Source organism: Rhododendron vialii, chromosome 3a (genome assembly GCF_030253575.1).
Source record: "Rhododendron vialii isolate Sample 1 chromosome 3a, ASM3025357v1".
NCBI lineage: Eukaryota > Viridiplantae > Streptophyta > Magnoliopsida > Ericales > Ericaceae > Rhododendron > Rhododendron vialii.
In genome coordinates this window covers 18,322,164-18,343,435 of record NC_080559.1, presented here as the reverse complement: position 1 = coordinate 18,343,435, position 21,272 = coordinate 18,322,164, and the positions used below count along the sequence as shown (strand labels likewise).

The window sequence follows — 21,272 nt, the reverse complement described above, 5'->3', positions numbered from 1 at the left end:
TTTAAAAGAAGCATTCAGTTCTGTTTTAGATTTGCACTACGTGATTGTGTGGGAATTACGAATATAATTCCCTTGTTCTATATTTTTAGTTGCAAGGGGTACGAATAAACGCCCTCTTGAGTTTTACCGATTATGAATAAAATCACTTTTTTTAGTATAATTGTTATGTTCTAATCTAGAATATTGGTATTTGTTTTAAATACGAACTACGAGATTAGTTTCCCTCATTCGTATTGGGGAGCAGGGTATACAGTTCAGTACGTGAAACTGAAAATCAAGTATGAAACACTTGTAAGATTTTCAAAACTTTAAGTACGTGATACTTAGGCGTTTTTTCGTGAATACATCCAATACACAAGTAGTTCTAAGTACGTAATACTTAGAAGTTGTGGTGTGAGTACGTGAAACTCAACGAATGCAAGTACGAGACTCTTGTAAACGTTTATTGGCATGGCTTGAAAACATAACGAGTATATGTTAGCCACATTTGTTCAAGTACGGGAAACTTAAAAACGTTAAGTACGTGACACTTAAACACAAGTATGAAACACTTGTGTGATTTTCAAACAGTTAAGTACGTGACACTTAAACACAAGTATGAAACACTTGTGTGATTAAGTATGAGCACACTTATATGCCTTAAAAACCATTCAAGGTGGAACGCTTTTAAGTACGTGAAACTTAGAATTCAGAACAGGAAATCATGTGTGAAAGATTTGCTAAAAGTACGAAATACTTATGCAAACAAATGATGCTTAAACAGTACGAAATACTTAGATTGAAAATTGCATACGAACAGATGCAGCAAACATGGAAGCCGAGCAAAACATAAAAGTTATGCCACGAAGGGCCGAATACCTATTTTAAAATAAAGTATTGATAGTACTGGTACCACGTAGGGTAAAGAAGGCTATGGTCATGCAAGACCAGCCGGATGATTTTTAAAACTACCTGTTTACTATCTTAATCCAGGTTCTGAACCTCAGGAGGGACATCAGCCTCATCAACAGCAGTAGCAGTTTGTACCTCTGGGATAACAATCTCAGTGGTCACTTCCAGAATAGATGATTGCACAACGTCATTTTGTGCTTCAACTTGTATTTCTTCATCAACGTTTGCAAAATCGTCAATCTGTTGATCAACATCGTCTGCTGGAGCTACAACTTGGCGACTTGGTAGATCATTCTCAACCCATAGGGGAGAATCCTCAGCAACTCCTGCCTTTGTAAGGCACGCCTCCCAGCAAGCAACCCAGATTTGGTCTTGAATATCAGGCATCTGCTCGACATAACTTGATGTTGTGGCGTCAAAACCCTTCTGATAACCATCTTCAAAGGATGCCTTTTTGGTGCTGTCCATCTCGGCCAGAACTTAATGCAGACTCTCCTCCGTGGTCACAAGCTTGCCCTTTGTCTCAGACAAGTCAGCTTTAGCTTTATCTCTCTCTCTCTCTAATCTCGTGACCGTTCGGATCAGCCTGGTGTTGTCATTTAAAAGCCTGATCCTCTCGGCTTCAGCTTCCTGGAATTTTTGGCCCAGTACGACCATTTTTTGGATAAACTATAGCAAATACCAAAACGTGAGTAACTTTTTTCTTAAAACTTACAAAGATGAAACTTTAAAGAAGAGAAGTTTTTATTACCTTGATTCCACTGACGAGACCAGTGGACACAAGCCGATCAGGGGGAGACAAAGACTCTTTCTGTAAGTCAACAGGGAGTAGCAACCCTTGGGCCAGAGCAAGTGCTGTCTCCGACGAACTAGCACTATCCCCGACGTGAACGGGACGGTCTCCTCTAGTGAATAGAGGAGTCCATGTTTGAGGAAGTACTTGGGTAGTTGGTGAAACGGGGTGATGTGTTTCGGTGTCTGCTTGAGAAGCAGTACCAGTAGGGTCTTTTGATCTAGGCCGTTTGTCTCTGTGAGCATCACTGGCCTCTATGGTAGTCTCCACTTCACGAGATAAAGTGGAGCGGTTCGAACCTCCTCTGTTACGACGGGGTGCAGGAGGGGCGTTCCCTGTGGAAGCTACCCGACCAGATCCCCGTCCCCGAGAAGAGACGGTGAGGAGAGAGCTGAGGTTTAAAGGCTGACGTGTCATGGTGCTAGAGTTAGGAGACAATTGAGAGTAACCTGAAGAGGATGATTGACTGGTGTCAAGATTCACTACTGGCTGTTCGGGTTGAAGAGGAATGACCTGTCTGGATCTTCGAACTCTAACTCGAGGTAACGGAACTCCTTCGAAAATAGGGATTTCACCCAATTGACCAGCTACAGTTACTCCTGCGTTGGCTCTTGTGCTCCTAGGCTGAGGAGCAATTGATGTGGAGGCAGCAATGGTGCTGGGGTGAGCAAGCCTCCTGTCGATAACACCTCTGTACGCAGGATCGTATCCCAGAAGCACGTCAGCGTCACGACCCCGACCAGCTGTTCGGGTACCAGGCACGCCTTTATATTTTAGGACTTTGTTAATATCCTCTGTTCGGATGTTGCTTGGTGTACGTCTGGGACGATGATTAACGTTTTCAGCTGCAAAATTCAAATCGAAAAACCAAATTTAGTACATGGAAAGGCTACGAGAAAGCAGTAAATGAAGAATTGTAAAAGGGTAAAATCAAGAGCATACGTGGATAGCCCCATATGTGGGGGCAATGGAGCCCCAGCACTTGGCCATCTTCCCCTAAAGGCTCGAATGCTCCAGTCACGTAGAGGAAGTCGATCTCGTGGTCACGAGCAGAATCTGGCAGATTGAGCACGAAGCGCTTCTCTGCTCTCCTAACTTTGAAGTAGTAAGTATTGTACTCAGGGTTTAGTACTATACTATACCACCACTGGATGTCCCAGATTCCTAAATTGGTCTCTAGAATCCCATTTAGGGCTATAGTCCCCATTATCAATCTGAAAACGTTCGTAGAAACTTGCATGGGTGTAAGACGGTACCAGCTTAAAATCTGGCGAAGTAATGGATGAAGGGGGAAACGGACCCCGCCTTCGACAATGGACACGATTGGGATACACATTCTATCCCACGATCCAGCGTCCCTATCCGCTCCTAATGGGGCGAGTTCAAGCCCTACGTTTTCAGGAATATTGTATTTTTCTCTAAATGCCGCCATGGCAGCAGGGGTATCACAAAGCTTCCTAAACTTACTGGGTCTAGGAGGGTTGTCATCCGCCATGAGTATATTCAGAAAAGAAGAAAAGATGGAGATGGGTACGAATTGAAACCCTAGAAACGACCCACAAAATCTGAGAATGAGATCTCAGATGGAAACCTAAGAAGAAGAAAGGGAATGAGAGCGAGAATCTTACGAGAATATTGTGACGATTCCCTGGAGTGCAATCGAGTTTGCAGACGGCGGCAATGGCAGAAAGCTTTAAAGAGAAAAACTGAAAGTTTGAATGTTTTGGATGAAAAACCAAAAAGAGCCCTTTCAGGGGTTTAAGGGTAAGAGACGGAGACGAAACGTCTCCTCTCACGCCGTTACAAGTAAAAGTAACGGAAAGCAGAAACCGTTCTGACGCCGTTTCATAGAACGTCAGTTCAAAGTTAATGCTAGGCATATGAAACGTGCCACGTGGAGTCACTTACCCCGAAATGGTATAATGACAAAGGCGCCAAAAGGCATCAATGAAATATTGAAATTATGACTGCACGGGATCAGAAGGGTCTGGTCTAATTAAAAATTCAGTTTCTAAAAAGCATCATATATTGCCCCCGAACAGTGGTAAATAGATGAGGCTGGGGAGCAATTGTAGGGAGGTATTCCCGAGAAACACACATCTAGTTGCCGAACACGTGACGTTTGGGAGCACGTGGTGAATACGACTGGACTTATCGCCGGGCAGTATGAAGAACAGCGATATGGAATAAATGAGAAGTCCTTGGTCCATGCAATCTGTTCGGCTGAATAAAGACCAATGACATGACAAGTCACTGGAGTAAACTATCTGTTCGGCAGATAAGAGACATTCTGATTATGTTTGGACCAAGTTACATGTGAAGTAGATGGTCCAAGCCGACTGTTCAGTTATGATACAGCCGAACAGATGATGTAAAGAACCAAGCTTGTGATACGAGTAATCACGGGTTTAAGGCAATGCAATCGATATTCGAATAAATGGTACGTGGGACCATAGTTTGAATATAGACAGGACAGTCCTCGTCCTAAACAAATGTTCGGCAATATGGACCAGTGACATGAGAAGTCAATGGTCCAGGAAGGTTGTACGAGTTTAAGGACCAGTTACAAGTGAAGTGATTGGTCCAGACAGTATGTTCGGCGATGAGAATGCCGAACAGATAAAGAAATCGAATTAGATGTTGGAATAAAAAGAACACTCTGGAAGGATCCAGAAACAGTGGTATTCCGTTAAAGGATGAGATCCCGAGAATATAGGATCTGAGAAAGATACCCAACGAGTATGGGATGTTCGACTCTTAATGGAAAAGAATCCTAAAAGGACTCTTTTCCATAAACTGATAAAGGAAACGAGATTCCTTGATATCCTGGATTTCCTATACGAGTTAGGAATCCTATGGCAATAAGGATGCTTGGGTAACAAGCATACGAAAATATATAAATATGAGGTAAACCTAGAAGAAAAAGGTACGCAATACATTGCATTCTTATTGCTTTCCTACTGATAATTAGAGTTTGATTGCTAGTACGTGATACTAACAAAGGCATCAAAGGGCCTTTGCCACGAGAGGCAAAGGTGCGCTCACTCCTTGTCTGTTTTGCAGGACAAGGGTTTCATTGACAAATTAGGGTTACGTTCAAGAGGCACGTGAAGCCGCTGCATTTGAGTGCTGTTCAGAGTACTACTTGAATTTATCCACCTACAACGAACAAGACTCTGGTAAGGATCCTGAGTAAGCTGCTGGATGAGTGCGGCGGAACCTGGGCGGATCATCTACCCATAGCCCTTTGGGCTTATCGAACTTCAAAAAGGAAATCCACCCGCGCTAGCCCCTTCAGTTTGGTATATGGGGCGGAGACGGTTTTGCCCGCAGAACTCAGCGTCCCCTTCCGCGCAGATGATCCTTGCAATGGAGAACTCCGTGGAGGGAAGAAGAGCAGACTTGGAGGCCCTGGAAGAAAGGAGGGTTGCCGCAGCCATTGCTCACGGGAAGTATTGGGAGTCCGTCGCGCGCTACTATAACAAAGGCGTGGTGCCGCGATTATTCAAGGTTGGGGACTTGGTCTGGAAAGCAACCACAGCGGTAATGAGAGACTTGAAGACCCCGAAGTTCACGCCCAGATGGGAGGGGCCCTACGAAGTAGTCAAAGATTCCGCAAGCGGTTACTACCACCTGGCCAGCGTAGAAGACGGATTCTGCACGGGGGCCATCAATTCGAGATATATCAAAAGATTTTACCCGTAGGGGTAGTGCAATTTTTTTTGGTTTTAGTTTGAAAGTTTTCTTTCTTGTTATTTCACCTCTTGTAAGATACGGTGGAATTCAAGTGATGAAATGGTATTACTCTGTGGCCCTCCCTGAAATTTCCCATACATTTGAATTGTTAAGTCTTATGTCAATTTTCAATGAAATCTATGTCAGCTCTTAATGAAATTTAAAGATTGCTGCTTTCCTAGCTGCTTGATTTCTATATTGCAATAACGAGGCACGATCGCGCGGAGAGAATATCTCCGCGGTCCTTAGGCCTCACGATCGTTAATCCTACTTAATAATCATCACTCAGAGAGCCACGAGGGGTCAGAACATGACCCGCAGACTCCGAATTAGTTGTTGTGCAGCGAGTGGTCAGAACGTGACCCGCGTCCTTACAATTTAAACAATTACCATTGGGAAGCCGCGAGAGGTCAGAGCATGACCCGCATGCTCCAAATTTGGGCGCTAACTATTAAGTCACGGGTGGTCAGAGCATGACCCATGTATTTCAGTACATAATAATTAAGGGATATAATACTAAGTTACGAAGGGTTAGAGCGTAACTCGCGTACTTCGATTCTAAGTCGGAGGGAGGAAATACCAAGACACAACATGACATGGTTCGCCTGCTGTGATCTCCGCGACCATCAAGTAAAAACTATGTTAGGAGGCCCCATTATTATTCGAAGATCCTTTCTTTATTCAAAACAAAAAAAATGGAACAGTAGTACATGCGTTACAAAAAAAAAAATTATTTTTATTGAAGGGACAGCAGCGAGGCCTAGGCCAGCCAATCCACGAAGACAAGCTCCTCTGGGTCAGGGTCTTCAAGGTTCAACGACGCCGCCGCCAGCTCCGCATCATACTGAGAAAGTTGGGCGAACCTTGCCTCCAAACTCATCAAATGCTGCCGAGTGGACTCCAGTTGCCCAGCGAAAGTTTGGAGTTCTGGCCTTAAAGCCGCCCTTTCCCCTGCGGATCTCTTCGCACTTAGCCAGCCGAGGTCGAACCCCATCGTCGACATGTCCTCCGCGACCTCCTGTAGGGCAGCCTCCGTGGTAGCGTTGAAATCCCCGAAGAGCAGTTGCGCCCAGGGAGTGAGTACTTCATGGAGATCCCTGAGAAACAATGCCCCAAGCCGGGCTGACCGCAGGTTGAAGTCGGCAAACGTCTCAGGGTGCGATCGAGCTATGGCATTTTGCAGCGGATGGTATGCCTCGTCCACGGGATATCCCGCGGGGAAAAGACGCACGGGTGCCTCTGTTTCGGTAACCATGGGCCTCTTCCCGGGATCCACGATGGGGCTCCGCCTAAGAGGAGACCATTCCCTAGACTCCACCTCATCTCTCTGTTGCTCGCTTGAAGAAAGGAGGCATTGGAGACGCCCGAAGCTTTCAGAGGAGCAGAGCTGGCGGTTAGAGGACTATTGGCGGGAACCCGACGGAGTAGAGGAGGACGCGACCCCATGCTGACCAGCTGAAGAGCCCCTCGCGACAGAAAGAGGCTCGAAGTCTTCTTCTTCCCCACCCCTCAGAAGCTGTGCCACCGTCATGGAGAGCGGCTCCACATCGATGTCCGCCTGGCCGACAGATTCTCGAGATCCCATCTGCAGAGGAGGTTCGCGGAGCTCTGAAGTTGCTGCATGGGACGGGGAAGGGTCCCGATCAGTAGAATAAACAATGATGTGATCAGATTCCTCGGAGGGAGAAGAAGACTCAGTGGAAACCGTGTTGGGGTCTCCACCAAGATCCATGATCGAAGGTTCGTCAGGTAACGTACCTCCTTCTACCACAGAAACACCGGGTTCCACATACGGATAGGGAGCCGGCCCGGTACGGGGTTGGACCAGTGGTACTTCACTCGTCCTGCCCAGCAAGTTCTTCTGCGGACGCGAAGGCCTGGGTTGCCGAGGCTTGCAAGCGGTGGCTCAGCGGAACGTGATCAATATCATCGTCGTCATCATCGTTATTATCATCACTACCACCGCCTACGCCCATGTCCTCATCCTCGTCCTCAGAATCCTCTGTGACTATTCAATAATAAAAAAAAACGAGGTGATAATGATGAATGAAAAAATGATGGTAATAGGGAACCGGTCTGACCAGGGATGGGTAGGTAACCAGAACCAGACTGTTACCTGCAAAGCGTCGCCGTTTGACGGGGGAGCCCGGTTCATCTTCTGCAATGTCCTCCAAGGCGGCCTGTTCCGCCGCCACAACCGTGGCAGCTGCTTCTGGCTCAAATGCAACAAAAGTGCTTGGGTCCAAGTCTCGCTGTTGGAAAAGAAAAACGATGCTCTTAGTGAATGGAAAACGACATAAAAGGAGGTCAGAATTTCGAAAAGGACAGTCGAAGAGAAGCGTACCGGGCAAAGATGCTTACGACCGAGACCATCCCCTGCCACGAACGCTCTTAAAGACGACAGGCGCGATGACTTTGCCGGAGCAGGGTGTGGTGCCCCTCCTCGGGCACCCCTCACGCAGACACGCCCTGCGACCACTGGAGCCGGGGGAGGAAAGCCTAGTGGTAAGGCCACATTTATAGGGGCGACGTCTGTCACCACCCACATGCTATGGGGCCCGCGCCAGTCAGCCCCCCGAACTTCGGCAATGGCCCGCAGTGAGGTGTCCCGTGTACGAATCTAAGGCACCTCTAGGGCCTCCGCCTCCCCACGAATGAAAAGAAAGAAAGAATCCAAATTCCTCCTCCAGAACTGGCGGAACCCCGGAGTATAACGCACGACATCATCTCTGCTAGGGATTGGCAGATCCCCAAGCCACGCAAGGATATCGAAGGTGTGCAGCCACGTGAATCGAAGCTGGGACTCAACCAAGCTGCATATTGGCGGGGCAGACCCGGGGACCCCTTGATCAAAACATAACTGCCTCACGAATCTGCCCGGGCGGTAGACCGATACCCCATGGGCTTCGTTGTTGACAAAGGGAAGCCACCCCGGGAAGGCGATGAGAGCGGAATTGATGACCCCTCGGGCCATCGAATTGTTGCCACTCGCGGCGGAGAGAGAAGAGCGGGTAGGCAAAAGGCATTGACCAAGGCCAACCACCCCCAGAGAAGTAGTTCCGTAGGGACGTGGGACAAAACTTTCCTCAACGTCACATGCCCCGTACCAGAGGGCGTGATTGCTGGTACCAAACCATCGCTCTGACCGTGACCGGCTGGCGGAAGCCAGGAACTCATGCGGAGTAGGGGCAATGATGGGAAAATGCTCAAAGAAGTAAGAATGAAGCTGGTGTGCATCATAGAAAGATGGTCACACCTACCAAGGGACCTCGCGAGGTCACCATGAACCAGGTCCAATTGACAATGAAGTGACCCCAGGAATAGGGGACCCAACGCAATGCACTCGCCGTGAGCCAGTAGAACGGCGAGCGAAAAGACCGAGGGAGAAGGGCTGTCTGCGGGATAGTCCAGGAACACGAAGTAAGAAAGAAAGAAGGTGAAGAAGCCAGCCATGTGGAGCCTCCCCTCGTGATGTGGGCCCGCAACGAACTCCCGCGGGACGCCCGAAACTACCGTTTTCACAGGCTGGAAATCCTTAAAAAAGAATCGAATCCAACTCGCAAAAGAAGTTTTCTTTGCGTTCGCTGCACTGGCCTTGTGAACACCCTGAGCAGTAAAAATGGGGCCATACTGAGCTTGCTTACCCAGCCACCGCAATTCCAAGACATCTTGTTGGTCCGCGGTAGAAAGGTTGGTGGGATTCAAGAGCGCGGTCCCATGAAGAGGCTGACGGGTGAGGATTACCATGTCCTCTAGGGAGAAACTGCTTTCCTCCCATGCCCACGCAAAAGAGTGTGTATCAATGCTCCAGCGTGAGCACGCATGGTTCAGGTTCCTGATGGCCGCTCCCTGCCGAGGAATGTTCAAACTCCGCGACAACATTACGGCGTCATAAGTACCATTGGCCATAAGAGCCTGCTTGAGGGGCTCATTTTTGGCCACCTCATCAACCCATTCCGCCCAGTCGGAAGGTGGCGAAGCCTGGGCCCCGAAACAGCAATCTGAATAAGGCAACTCCCCACACTCTATACGAAGATGCAAAACGGAGGACGGGTTAACCAACTCTGCGTCCTCCGGGTTGGCAGAAGCCGTGAAGGAAGTAGGGTTAGACGTAGAGGGCCCCTCAGTGGCGTAGTTTTCTGCCATGGTCCAGAAGGGGTCCCTCACGGATTGAAGATACGGAGCCCTTCTCCACTGGTCCGCAGTGGGGATGGGTTCCTCAATGATCGTGCCCCGGGTAGCCATCCAGAATCCTTTACGTGAAGAGAGGGGGAAGTTTCGAAAGGGGAAAGGAAAGAGACCGCTCACCAAAAGAGACAGAGAGAAAATGACAAAGCTTTGACTCGGGCTTGAACGGTAGGTGAAAAGGAAATGACAAGTAAAGGTTTATATTGTAAGTCGGTCAACAAGGCATTTATGGCAACCGGACACCAATGGTCACCCAGGTACATGAAGGGTCACGACGAAGGAGGAGGGGGGGGGGGGTTAACCGTCACCCCGCAAAACCGTTACCCTACAATCACGGAAACCTACAATGGGTAAAGAGTACGCAAGCAGACGACACGTACCCGCCGCCCGCGCGCGAGGGGCATATGTAGGTGCAGTCAAAATTATCAACTCATATTTAAAGGGAGACTGTTTGACCCTTCAATCAACCACGGACACGTAGCGTTGGGGCCCGCGAAGAAAGGATGACCCCGGTCAAACCATTGCTCAACGAAGAACAATTGACCGCCCAACGGTGAAGCGACCCGTATACAGACAATACTGAAATCATCCCCGCGGAAGACGCCCGCAGGAAGGTACCGCGGCGGCTCGCTGGTCCCACGGAATTACGAAGACTGTCCCACAAGTAGCTTTGGCAACACAGACCACGGCGAGAACCTGTGGGTCACCCGAAGCCTCGTAATTATCATAAGGCTACATTAAAAGAATTCCCAGGGTTTCGTCCCGGCCCAAAGGCAGAGCCTGGGAGGAATCCCGCGGGTGAGGAACGATCGTCGCGGGTCGCGACCTTGCTCTAGCGGGAATTGGGCGATCTCTTGTGGCTTGGTGGCTTAGAGTGGAGGTCTCGCCGCGGGAATACCGGTCGGCCCACGGAAACGCTTCCGCGGGAAGACCACTTTCCTCGAAGGCCAGGAGGTACAAGGGGAATATGTGTCAGGGTCTGATAGGAGCACCGTTCTGGGCCTGGCCTAAGCCCAGGTGCCTATAAATACCCCTGACATTCCCAATGATTGGTGACGACCTTTTTCTAGGAAAGAGTGATTGAGCACTGAATTTGAGGAAGGAGAACATTCTTCCTCAGAGAGAAGGAGTGACCTCATTCATTCCACCCCCGAAAAGGCCAGATACCTCGCGGAGAGCAAGAGTGACGCGTTGCCTCTGTTCCTTCCGTACCCTCTGCTCCTCTCTTCACCCCATAAGATCTTTCACCCTTTTCCCCCGCCAATCATCAACCAATCGCGCCTCTCCAGCTCACGGATATTTACACGTAACCCCCTTCCTACAGCGATTATGTTCAATAGTAAAATGTAACAGATCTAAGTAAATCATTTATTTTAATAATCAAGGCCGTTGATTTGGTTGTTATTGCTGATTTAGTTGTTTTTGGAAATTTTGGGCTCCATCCGATTTATTCCGGTTTATGAAGCTCTCTGATTGGTACAAAAATTCAACATAAGAATGATAACTTATGTCCGATAAAGTTTGTAACAATAAGCAATTTACTTTATTTTTAGCAGGAATGATCTAATCTCTCTTATGCAAAAGATAGACGATTCTGATTTTGAAAATTTGATAAAGCGGTCATCGGGTTGTGAACTATAGGACTTTAATACCTACGTAAGCATAGAATGTGTTCCGACCATGTGGTTGCCGACATCCGATTATCACTGAAGTTGGCGAAAAATATAGAATCGATAAGATGTGCAATGTTAACGGTTTAGATCGGTCATCAAAAAAAATTATTGAACAACTTCCTTTAAAATCTATATGTTGAACTTTATTTTTTTCTAAACTAAGGTCTTGTGCTTTTGTGTAATATACAATACTCATATGATCGCAACACAATCACGACGATCAATACCGTCCATTTTGTTTTGCTTGGTGTTTTAATTGTTCTCGTAAATTTTTGGGTCTACCGTGTTTAGAATGCCCTTTTATTGGAACGTAGATTAATTATTAGAATGACATTTTACATCTGATTAAGTATGTATTAATAAGTGATTTAATTCATTTTTAGCAGAAGTATTCTAATCTTTGTTATGTAAAACATAGACGGTCCCGATTCGAAAAAAATAGTTGAGGCGGCCCAAGAGTGGGGTAGTATGGGACTTTAACACTTCTGTAAGCACCAAATGTGATCCGATTATGTGGTTGCCGACATCCGATTATCACCGATTTTGGTGACAATGATTAAATCAACAAGATGTTAAATCCCATCGGTTTAGATCAAGCATTCGAAAAAATTAGTTGCCTACTGCCCTTTTTTTTTTCTTTTTCGAGGGGTGTAAAATAGCTTGAAATAAAAAGAGAGAATCTAAGCGAATGTAAAGCTTACAGGGGCATACCCCAGGGGGAGAAAGAAAAAGGAAAACAAAGAATAAGAAAATTGATCTAAGCCAAGTGACAATATTGAACTAAGTGGAAGGCCTACAATGAAAAGGGCTCGATTGGGTCAACTTTAGCGAAGCATTAAATCCACATGTTTCAATTCCATCTTCCATCTTAGAGATGGGAGAGAAACATGTGCCCAAAAGATGGTATACATAGAATATTGAGTTTTACACGGGTTGGTGGAATCAATAGGTTGACAGCACTAGAGGTAACAACACTAGAACAACCACTTCTTCACTCCGTAAGCAGCACCAGCTTCATTACTGGTAGGTATCAGAAGTAGCAATAGTATCAGCAGCAACTATTCTATGCAGCACTCAGAGTTCTTATCCAAAGTCCAAAATAGCAACCACATGATGAACAAAACACAGCCACCGAAGTAGCAGCAGCAACATCAGCAAGCGAGAACTGTTCAGCTGGTGGACTGAATAGCAGCAAAAACGACCGCAGGAAACAGAAAACAGCAGCTGCAGGATAAATATATGAACCAAGCTCTTGTGTTGTAGTCTAACATACAATAGCCACACGACCGCATCACTATTACAATGATCGTTACCGTTAATTTTGTTGTGCTTGCTATTCTTATCATTTTTAAAAAAATTCGGGCCTAACGAATTTTGAAAGCCTATTCATCAGAACGCAGATTCAATATTGTACTTCCGATTATCCGATTAAGTAACACAATCCAATAACAAAATACTACGTGTTCATGCTGACCCCACTATGCACATGTGGTGGGTAGTTATATGGATCTCACTAACCACCACATCACCAAGCTCGGACCCAAATTCATACATGGTCGAAAATGATTGGTTCATTGCACCGCATCAACAGAATGACATGGTATCACCACCGTTTGTATTTAAATTTTTGTTCCATAAACTGAACCCATCGCAGAAGGTCCTCCAAATACGGAAGAAAATTGAATCCCTAGATCCAATCGTCGAACACCAAAAACGAAAAATAAAGAAACATGATTACTATTAACAATCAAAGGAGAGGCCCAGATCCAAATCGGAAATGCTTTTGAAACTTCAATTTCGATTTCCCCTTTTTCAAGCACAGGCACAAGGATTGTCAACAACGACCACATCCTGATCATAGCTTCTAAACACCAAGTACCCGGCTGACAGCCCCACCTCAACGGCGACAAACACGCCGCCGTTGAACGACATGCCGGCGAGCATCAGCATGTACCCGATTGCCGAGTTGACCCCGAACATCACATCTCCCAACAGCCTGACGGGAATCCTTGCGCCTCCTCCGCCGCCGCCGAGCTTGGAATCGAGGAGAGGCGTTGTGGTCGTGGGTGCAGTTGAGGGGGAGGAGGAAAGGGGCGGTTGCTTGAGGGAGAGAAGAGAAGAGTGGGAGATGGAGATGGAGATGAACGAGGGTGGGAGATGGAGATGAACCAGGTTAAATGGGAAGAGATGAACTTGGGAGATGGAGATGATGGAGATAAACGGGGAAGAGATGTAGATATGAGACGTAGAGCATAAAAATGTTTACTGTGGTTAAAGGGGTAGGCCAAAGGGTTTTTTTTTCCACCAATTACCAGTTCTATAGGTACCAAATTTTTTTGTTATGCCTTAGTTATACATTTAATGATTTTTATTGTGCTTCAATTGGTTTTGTCATGTCATTTTTTACAGTGTCTTCAAAACAGAAAAAGACACCGAAGCGCTTCCCGAGCTTCTATGCTTATCTCCAATTGGTATCTTCTCATAGATCACAAAATCAGTAGCTAATTAAAATCCATCATCCTAGAGGGAAGGCTCATCTCTCTGGATGCCCCAGCTGGGCCTGAAGCAATGCAGTCTTTTCCTGGCCAAATCAAGGATTTGGGAATTCTTGCTAGCTAATCCTACAGCTGGGCCAGGGGTAGAAAGTACTCCTTCTCCCCAATAATTATTCTAGCTGGCTTCTTCTCTGCATATTGGTAGCAAGTAGTTTTTCTTATCTATGTAGATTAGAGGATACACCAATTCTACAGTGCCAAATTGTGAATCAGAAAATTGCCCATTAAACAAAAAAAGAACAGAAAACTGCCCATAAAATATACTGTAGTCCAAATTCACTTACATATGCGATCCCAACACGCTCAATTAATCTGGAGTGGGCAATTCACTTTATCGGCCGTTTTCTTAGTCATGTTGCTAAATTCACATATCTGATGTTAAAGAAGAGAGGAGGGAGGGAGGGAGGGAGGGTGGAATGGACTAGTACAGCCACAATAGTAATCACTGGGGAAATCTGTTTTAGCCATCCATTAGTGTGGTTGTATTGCTACGAGAAGTTGTCTTACAAAGTTACAATCATCAAGTCAGGGTTGGGCTCATTTAGATTCAGCCCGATAATTTGCTCTTCATTTATGGGCTGTAAAAGGCTAGCTCGACCCATTTTCCCCGCTATGGATTGTGATGTGAGGCCGGATCTCAGTCCGGTTAATCAAGGACCAAATAAAAAATAGAAGGCAATAAAAGTGAAAATAAAATAAGCTAATAATTTTTTAAAACCAAATTTAAAAAAGAGCAAGCTTTCAAAATTGGTCCACATATATTGTTTTCTCGATTTCTGTCTTTGTTAGCTCTAGTTCAAACTGTCACAACATTCTTTTAATCAAGTCTATATTGGGACAGGTATTTTTTGTGAAAAGAAATTGAACTAGTAGCCTATTATTTAAGGATGAAAATATAAGTATTCAAACTCATTAGGATGGAGACTTAAATAGGGTCCCCAAACAGGATGACTGGTTAACTTCTTCTAAAATATTAACTAACACAAGGTGCAAAATTGAAATCTCCTTAAAATGCGAGGCAAAGAGGCATTTGGAAAATCGGGATTGCAACATTTACATGACTTAACTACTTAAGAAAGTGAACTAGTTAAGGTGCTATTTTTTTTTTTATTGGAATCAAAGAATTGCATTCATGAAAAATCCATCCGGCACTTACAATAATATCCATCCGAAAACAAAGAAAATAAGCTACAGCCAAGCCCAAACAAACTAAGGACAAACAATGTCTTGGGTTATTTAAGCCTTTCTAGGGGGCTTGTCCCTAGCTTACTTTTCTATTACTTTTGGGAGGGTGTACCTTGTTCATTACCTAGCCCTGTATCAACTACTATCTATTTATGTTGGTGGCTGCCTGTGGTGATTTGATATGCAAGTTTTGGCTATCCAGTATTGTGGCTGCTTGCTTCGGTTGCTACTGCTATTTTGCTGCTGCTGCTGCTGTTCTGCTGCTATTCTAATGTCATGGCTGCTGTTCCTAAGCAAACTGCTTTCTATGGTTGCTGCTGCTAACGGGGCTGCTATTACTTCTATATAGCAGATCCAAAGCTACTGCAGCTTGGGAGAATTTCATGCCACAACTAGCTGCTGATTGCTGCTCTCTATAACTGTTGTTGTACTGAGCTGCTACAGCTTCTATAGATGCTGCTATAGCTGTTGTTCAATTGGTGGAGAGCGGCCCAAGTTCTGCTCATATTGCTTGGACGGGCCATTCTATGGCTCGTTCATATCTTGTGTTGTCATTAACTTGGAATTGTTTTGGGGAGATTGCAACAGATAGCATCTGTATAGTGTACTATTTTGGGAGCTGTATGGTGTGCTGAACTCATTCTACTCGCCTCATGTTGTTTTCTCTTCCTCTACTTAGATGAGCAGGAAACACTTGGTTCATTTACCTCTAGCCTTTGTAGCCATTTGGCATAGGCATCCTCAATTTTCTTTTCTTTCTTTTTGTTCCTCCTAGGGTATGCCCCTTGTAGGCTGTACATTCGGTTAGCCTTTTTTTTTCTATGTCAAGCTGATTTACCCAAAAAAAAAGAGGATAAACAATGAAAACAAAGAGACGAGCTAGAGTCAAAATCCTAAACGCGAGTATATAGTCTCTTCACATCGGCATCAAGGATCGGAAAAGTGGAGTTAGAGATCAAAACACTCAGCTATCTCGGGATGGCAGAGATCCAAATCAAAGATAACAACTAAACTCTGACGGATATCACGACGGGAAAACAACCACGGGCAAGACAGATCCGTAAGAGAACTCTCCAAAAAAGCCAAGCGCCAGTGAGGTCTAGCTAGGCGAGTGAGCTCCCGGTAACCAGAGCTCATGGATGCGAGCCCTCGCTCGCACATGGGACTCTGGGTACGAAAATAACCCAGCACCTAAATTCTCTCGATCACCGCACTTATATTGTCTATTTTATCTCCCTCTCCCGCTCTGTCATCCCATTTGTTTCTCTCTCTAGTGATTCCCCCACCATTGTACCAAAAACCAGTAATCCCATCTTTATTTCCACTACCACTGCAACAAGACACATGAAGAGGACTCAAAGGACGGAAGCAATAGAGAATATGGCTTGGCCCTGGAAAAAAAAAAAAGCCAAATGATGTATTATTGATTGTGTACAAATCATAACCCTAACATGCCTTTATATAGGCTACAAGATTTGTTGATTAAAAAACTAACCAATAAAGAAAATACACATAACAAGGATGTTGGGAAACTGAATCCCCAAGTCCCAGTAATGACGCGTACAGATTAGACATCAAAAATTGTAAAAACCCTACAAGGTGGAATTAGGGTTTTACCACAACTCCCGCGTCACAAACGCTGGTTGAACTTGTTACAGCACATCTTGCTGTATGCCACGAATACTGCTCGACCGTACCTTACGATCTTTTGCCATATTCCCTTATACCTCGAATCACGTACCCGTTTGTGGAAACCCTACGTGATTGTTTGTTCTCTCTCGCAGCCCACTTTTCTGATTTCTCAAAAACGTCTTTTGACCTAGAGAACGAAGCGGTATATTTATAGGGCTAGGGCATGGACCTAAGGAGAAATAAATCTGGGCTCCTTGTGTAAATAAGAAATCTTAATCCCACCAGGATTTTATTTCTTATCACACAAATTACAATTCACCCCACTACAGAATTGTAATTGCACTCCCGTCCTTATCTCAATTATATTTCGAGCTCCATGTTATTAAATACTTATTAATTTTCCCACGTTAAGATTACAGATACTCATTGATTAAAATAAATTACTAACAATCTCTCACTTAATCAACATCTTAACTTGAGACTATCCGCTTAACTTATTCGATATGTCGGATACAAATATCCACCTGCAGGATTTGACATAATCGAAACTTATAAGCTTACTCAAGGGGTATCATCAATCCCTTATCGGGACGTGGATTCCATTAATAATTAATAGTTGTCATATACATAATGTTGCGACCCAACTCACCGAAACTATTGACCGTATAAAGATCTCACTCTTTATTGAATCAAAGTCAACAACATTAAATATATACCTCTAATAATTATCTTTGGATTAAGAGCATAAGTATTCATAATAACCATGAGATTCCAATTGTCTTATAAAGTTAGTACAAAGACAATTACCTCAATGCGGTCCCGTTCAATACACACATAGTGTACTAGCACAATGAGTTAGAACTAGACCGTTCCCTGTAGTCAAGACAGACCTACTAAAATATTGTGCTACAATCCTACCGATGGTGTGTCAAATTTCATCTAAGACTGTGAACCATAACTTATATTCCACAAGAACCGATGATCCAATCTTCTGTGTGTAAGCCGTACTCTACACACTGGATTATCTACTATGTAGAATAAAAGACACACATGCACAACATACAAAAATATCATGCAAATATTGCCCATAAAAGATTCTCATCAAAAAGGGGTAAAACTGATTAATACATAACAATATTAATCCATCATATAAAATCATAATAACTTTTACATAACATCCTAACAAACTCCCACTGAGACTCAAAATCATATTGTCATGCATCTCACTCCCATTCCCTCTACGTGACTATCAAAAGTCTAAGCTTGTAAGCTGTACGTAAAAGGATCTGCTAGGTTGTTCACCGATGCAATCTTGGACATAGCTACATCACCTTACTGAACGATCTCTCGAATCAGGTGATACTTACGCTCGACGTGTTTTCCTTCTTATAAGTCAATGGCTCCTTAGAATTAGCAATTCCACCACTATTGTCACAATAGATGTAATAGCTAATTGCACTAAAGGAATCATTCATAGATCCATCAAGAAGTTTCTAAGCCAAACAGCCTCTTTGGCTGCTTAAAAAGCTACCACATATTGTGCCTCCATGGTGGAATCAATCAATGCACGATTGCTTGATACTCCTCCAACTTATGGCTCTACCTCCTAGGTAAACATATATCTCGAGGTATACTTCTGGAATCCTTATATGACACAAAGTCTTAGTCTGTGTACCCATATTTATCAGACTATCTGACTGGAACACCAACATATGATCTCTTGTTCTTTTCAAATACTTGAGTATATGTTTCACTGCAGTCCAATGCTCTTGCCCTAGATTAGACTGAAATCTACTAACTATGCCAATGGCAAAGCAAATATCAGGTCTAGTGCACATCATAGCATACATAAGCCTTCCTACTGCCAAGGCATAAGGAACTGCCTTCATCTTCTCCATCTCCTCAAGTGTCTTACGACACTGATCCTTGGATAGGTTGATTCCATGTCTAAAAAGGGAGGAACTCTTTCTTGGAATCCTGCATGCTAAAACAAGCAAGGATCTCATCGATATAAGTAGCTTAGGATAAGCCAATGTGACCGGCTTCTCCCAAGTCCTTCATATCGAACTGGCTAGATAGTCACACATTTACTGAAGACAACATTCCCACATCGTTTCCGATTAGCAGAATATCATCTACATATAGTACCATGAACACCACCATTTTTTCGTTGCGCTTCTTGTACACACATGACTCATCCGAACATTGATCAAAACAAAAAAAAAACTTGATTGCTTGATCAAAACGGATGTTCCAAGATCTAGATGCTTGCTTGAGTCTATGAATAGACTCCTTAAGCTTACATAACATGTGCTCTTGACCCTTTGCTATGAATCTATCCAGTTCCATTATCTAGATACATTCCCAATGGGTTTAATCCCTTCAGGTGGTTCTACAACATCCCAGATATATTTAGAGTACATAGACTCCATCTCTAATTTCATAGCCTTTTGTCAACATTCCGCATCTTTATCTTCTAGTTCCTCATTGTAGTTGCAAGGTTCAGCATGTTGTTCTTCAGGGATTATATCATAAGATTCTCTTAAGAATGTATACCGATTGGGTGGGACAACAACCCTCCCACTACGATGAGGTACCGGTGTGTCAACAACTCTTTCTTGCAGTGTAACCTCCTGTACTATTAGTGTTGAAGAAGTCTTTGTCGGTCCCTCTCCTCTCAATTAATCTAGAACAATCTTGCTTCTAGGCTTGTGGTCTATTATATAGTCCTCTTCTAAGAACCGGGCGTTAGTGTTAACAATGACCTTCTTATCCGTAGGACTATAAAACAATCCACCTTTCGTTCCTCTAGGGTACCCCGCAAACAAGCAAAACTTCTGTCCTCGATTCCAATTTATCTGTGTTCCCATTCAGCACATGTGCTGGACTACCCCAAAACCGAACATGCTGCAGACTAGGTTTGCGCCCAGTCCATAGTTCTGTGGGTGTAGATGGTACTGACTTAGATGGTACCAAGTTAAGAATATACGTTGTTGTTTCTAGTGCATGTCCCCAAAACGAAATTGGTAAATCTGAATAACTCATCATTGATCTCACCATATCTATAAGAGTCATATTCCTTCTTTCTGCTAAACCATTTTGACGTGGATACCTGGTGCTGATAACTGGGATGTAATCCCTTCAGCTAACAAGTTCTCCCTAAACTCTCCCAAGAGGTATTCGCCACCACGATCAGATCGTAGTGTCTTGAGACATTTACTCAGACGCTTCTCCGTTTCCGCCCTATACTCCTTGAATTTCTCAAAGCATATTGACTTACGGTGCATCAAATAAATGTATCCAAACATTGTGTAATTATCAATCAAAGTGATGAAATGCTCAAAACTACCTCTTGCTTGGACATTCATAGGCCCACACAAATCAGAGTGAACCAATTCCAACGGCTCTTTGGCTCTATATCCTTTTGCTGAAAAAGGCCTTTTGGTCATCTTACCTTTCAAACAGGATTCACAGACTGGAAGTTCCTTAACTTCTAATGAACCTAAAGGTCCATCGCTAACCAGTCTAGAAATCCTATTCAGATTAATATGACCAAGATGTAAGTGCCAAAGATACGTTTGGTTCAATTTAGAAGGCTTTTTTCTCTTACATGGTAAATTATTAGTGTTATTCAATTCATGCAGTTGCACTGTAGGAAATATAGGATTAATAATGTAGAGATTATCCACCAATGAACTAGAATAGATAAAATGTTTATTTAACATAATAACCACAAAGTTACTAAAATAAACCAAATATCCATCGATCTTTAATCAACTTAAAAATTGAAAACAAGTTTTTTCTAAGTGTGAGAACATAAAGATAATCTCTCAAATTAAACTCATATTGTTATTAAAATTTAAAAAAATATTTCCTAATACAATTGCTGCCACTCTCGTAGCATTACCCTTGTGCAGATAAATCTCTCCATCATCTAGTCTTCTGGTTTCCTGGAACCCATGCAACAAATTGCAAACATGATTAGTGGCTCCTATATCTAAACACCAGGTACTAATAGATAACACCACTAAACATGATTCAACGACTAGCGAAAAGATCTATCTTGATTATTTACTTTATTGAGATAGAATAGACATTTCTTCTTCTAGTGTTCTTACTGCTTGCAGTGAAAACACTTGCCTGCAGGCTTTTCCACTCTACCTTGAGGTGCGTAGACTGCCTCCACAACCGTTTTTCTGAGACTTGTTCAGCTTTTTCTTGCCTTTCAACTTAGAAGTAGAAACCTTCTCTGCCACTAACACTGATGATGGTTTCTTCACAACCAAAAGACCCTCAGCTGCTTGGAGTTCCTTAAGTAGTTTCGCCAAAGATAAATGCATTTTGTTCATATAATAGTTCAGGCAAATTACTTAAAACTTTCAGACTGCAGTGAGTTAAGAACGAAATAGATCTGGGTTTCCCCTTTAATTTCAGCTCCAAGGATCTCTAGTTCATTAAGAAGAGCTATCATCTTCCGAACATGATCCCTAATCGGGGTCCCTTCAACATGGGTGATACTCATCAATTTTTATAAAAATTTGGTTCCTGTTCTGTGGCATTCTCATCAGGTCTAGGAGGGCACACCTCAGACAACACAAATTGTGCCTTTCAGCAATTAAC

The 21,272-nt window shown here is 44.0% G+C and overlaps 1 protein-coding gene across 1 annotated transcript; it reads right to left on the bottom strand.

The window, feature by feature from the left end:
* Positions 1–12,892: 12,892 nt before the first annotated feature.
* On the bottom strand, positions 12,893–13,539 carry LOC131321183 (copper transporter 5.1-like; the record flags this gene model as incomplete). The annotated part of the gene is made up of 1 exon (XM_058352188.1): positions 12,893–13,539. A coding segment is annotated over one exon (447 nt), but the record flags the coding sequence as incomplete, so codon positions are not given.
* Positions 13,540–21,272: the final 7,733 nt, after the last annotated feature.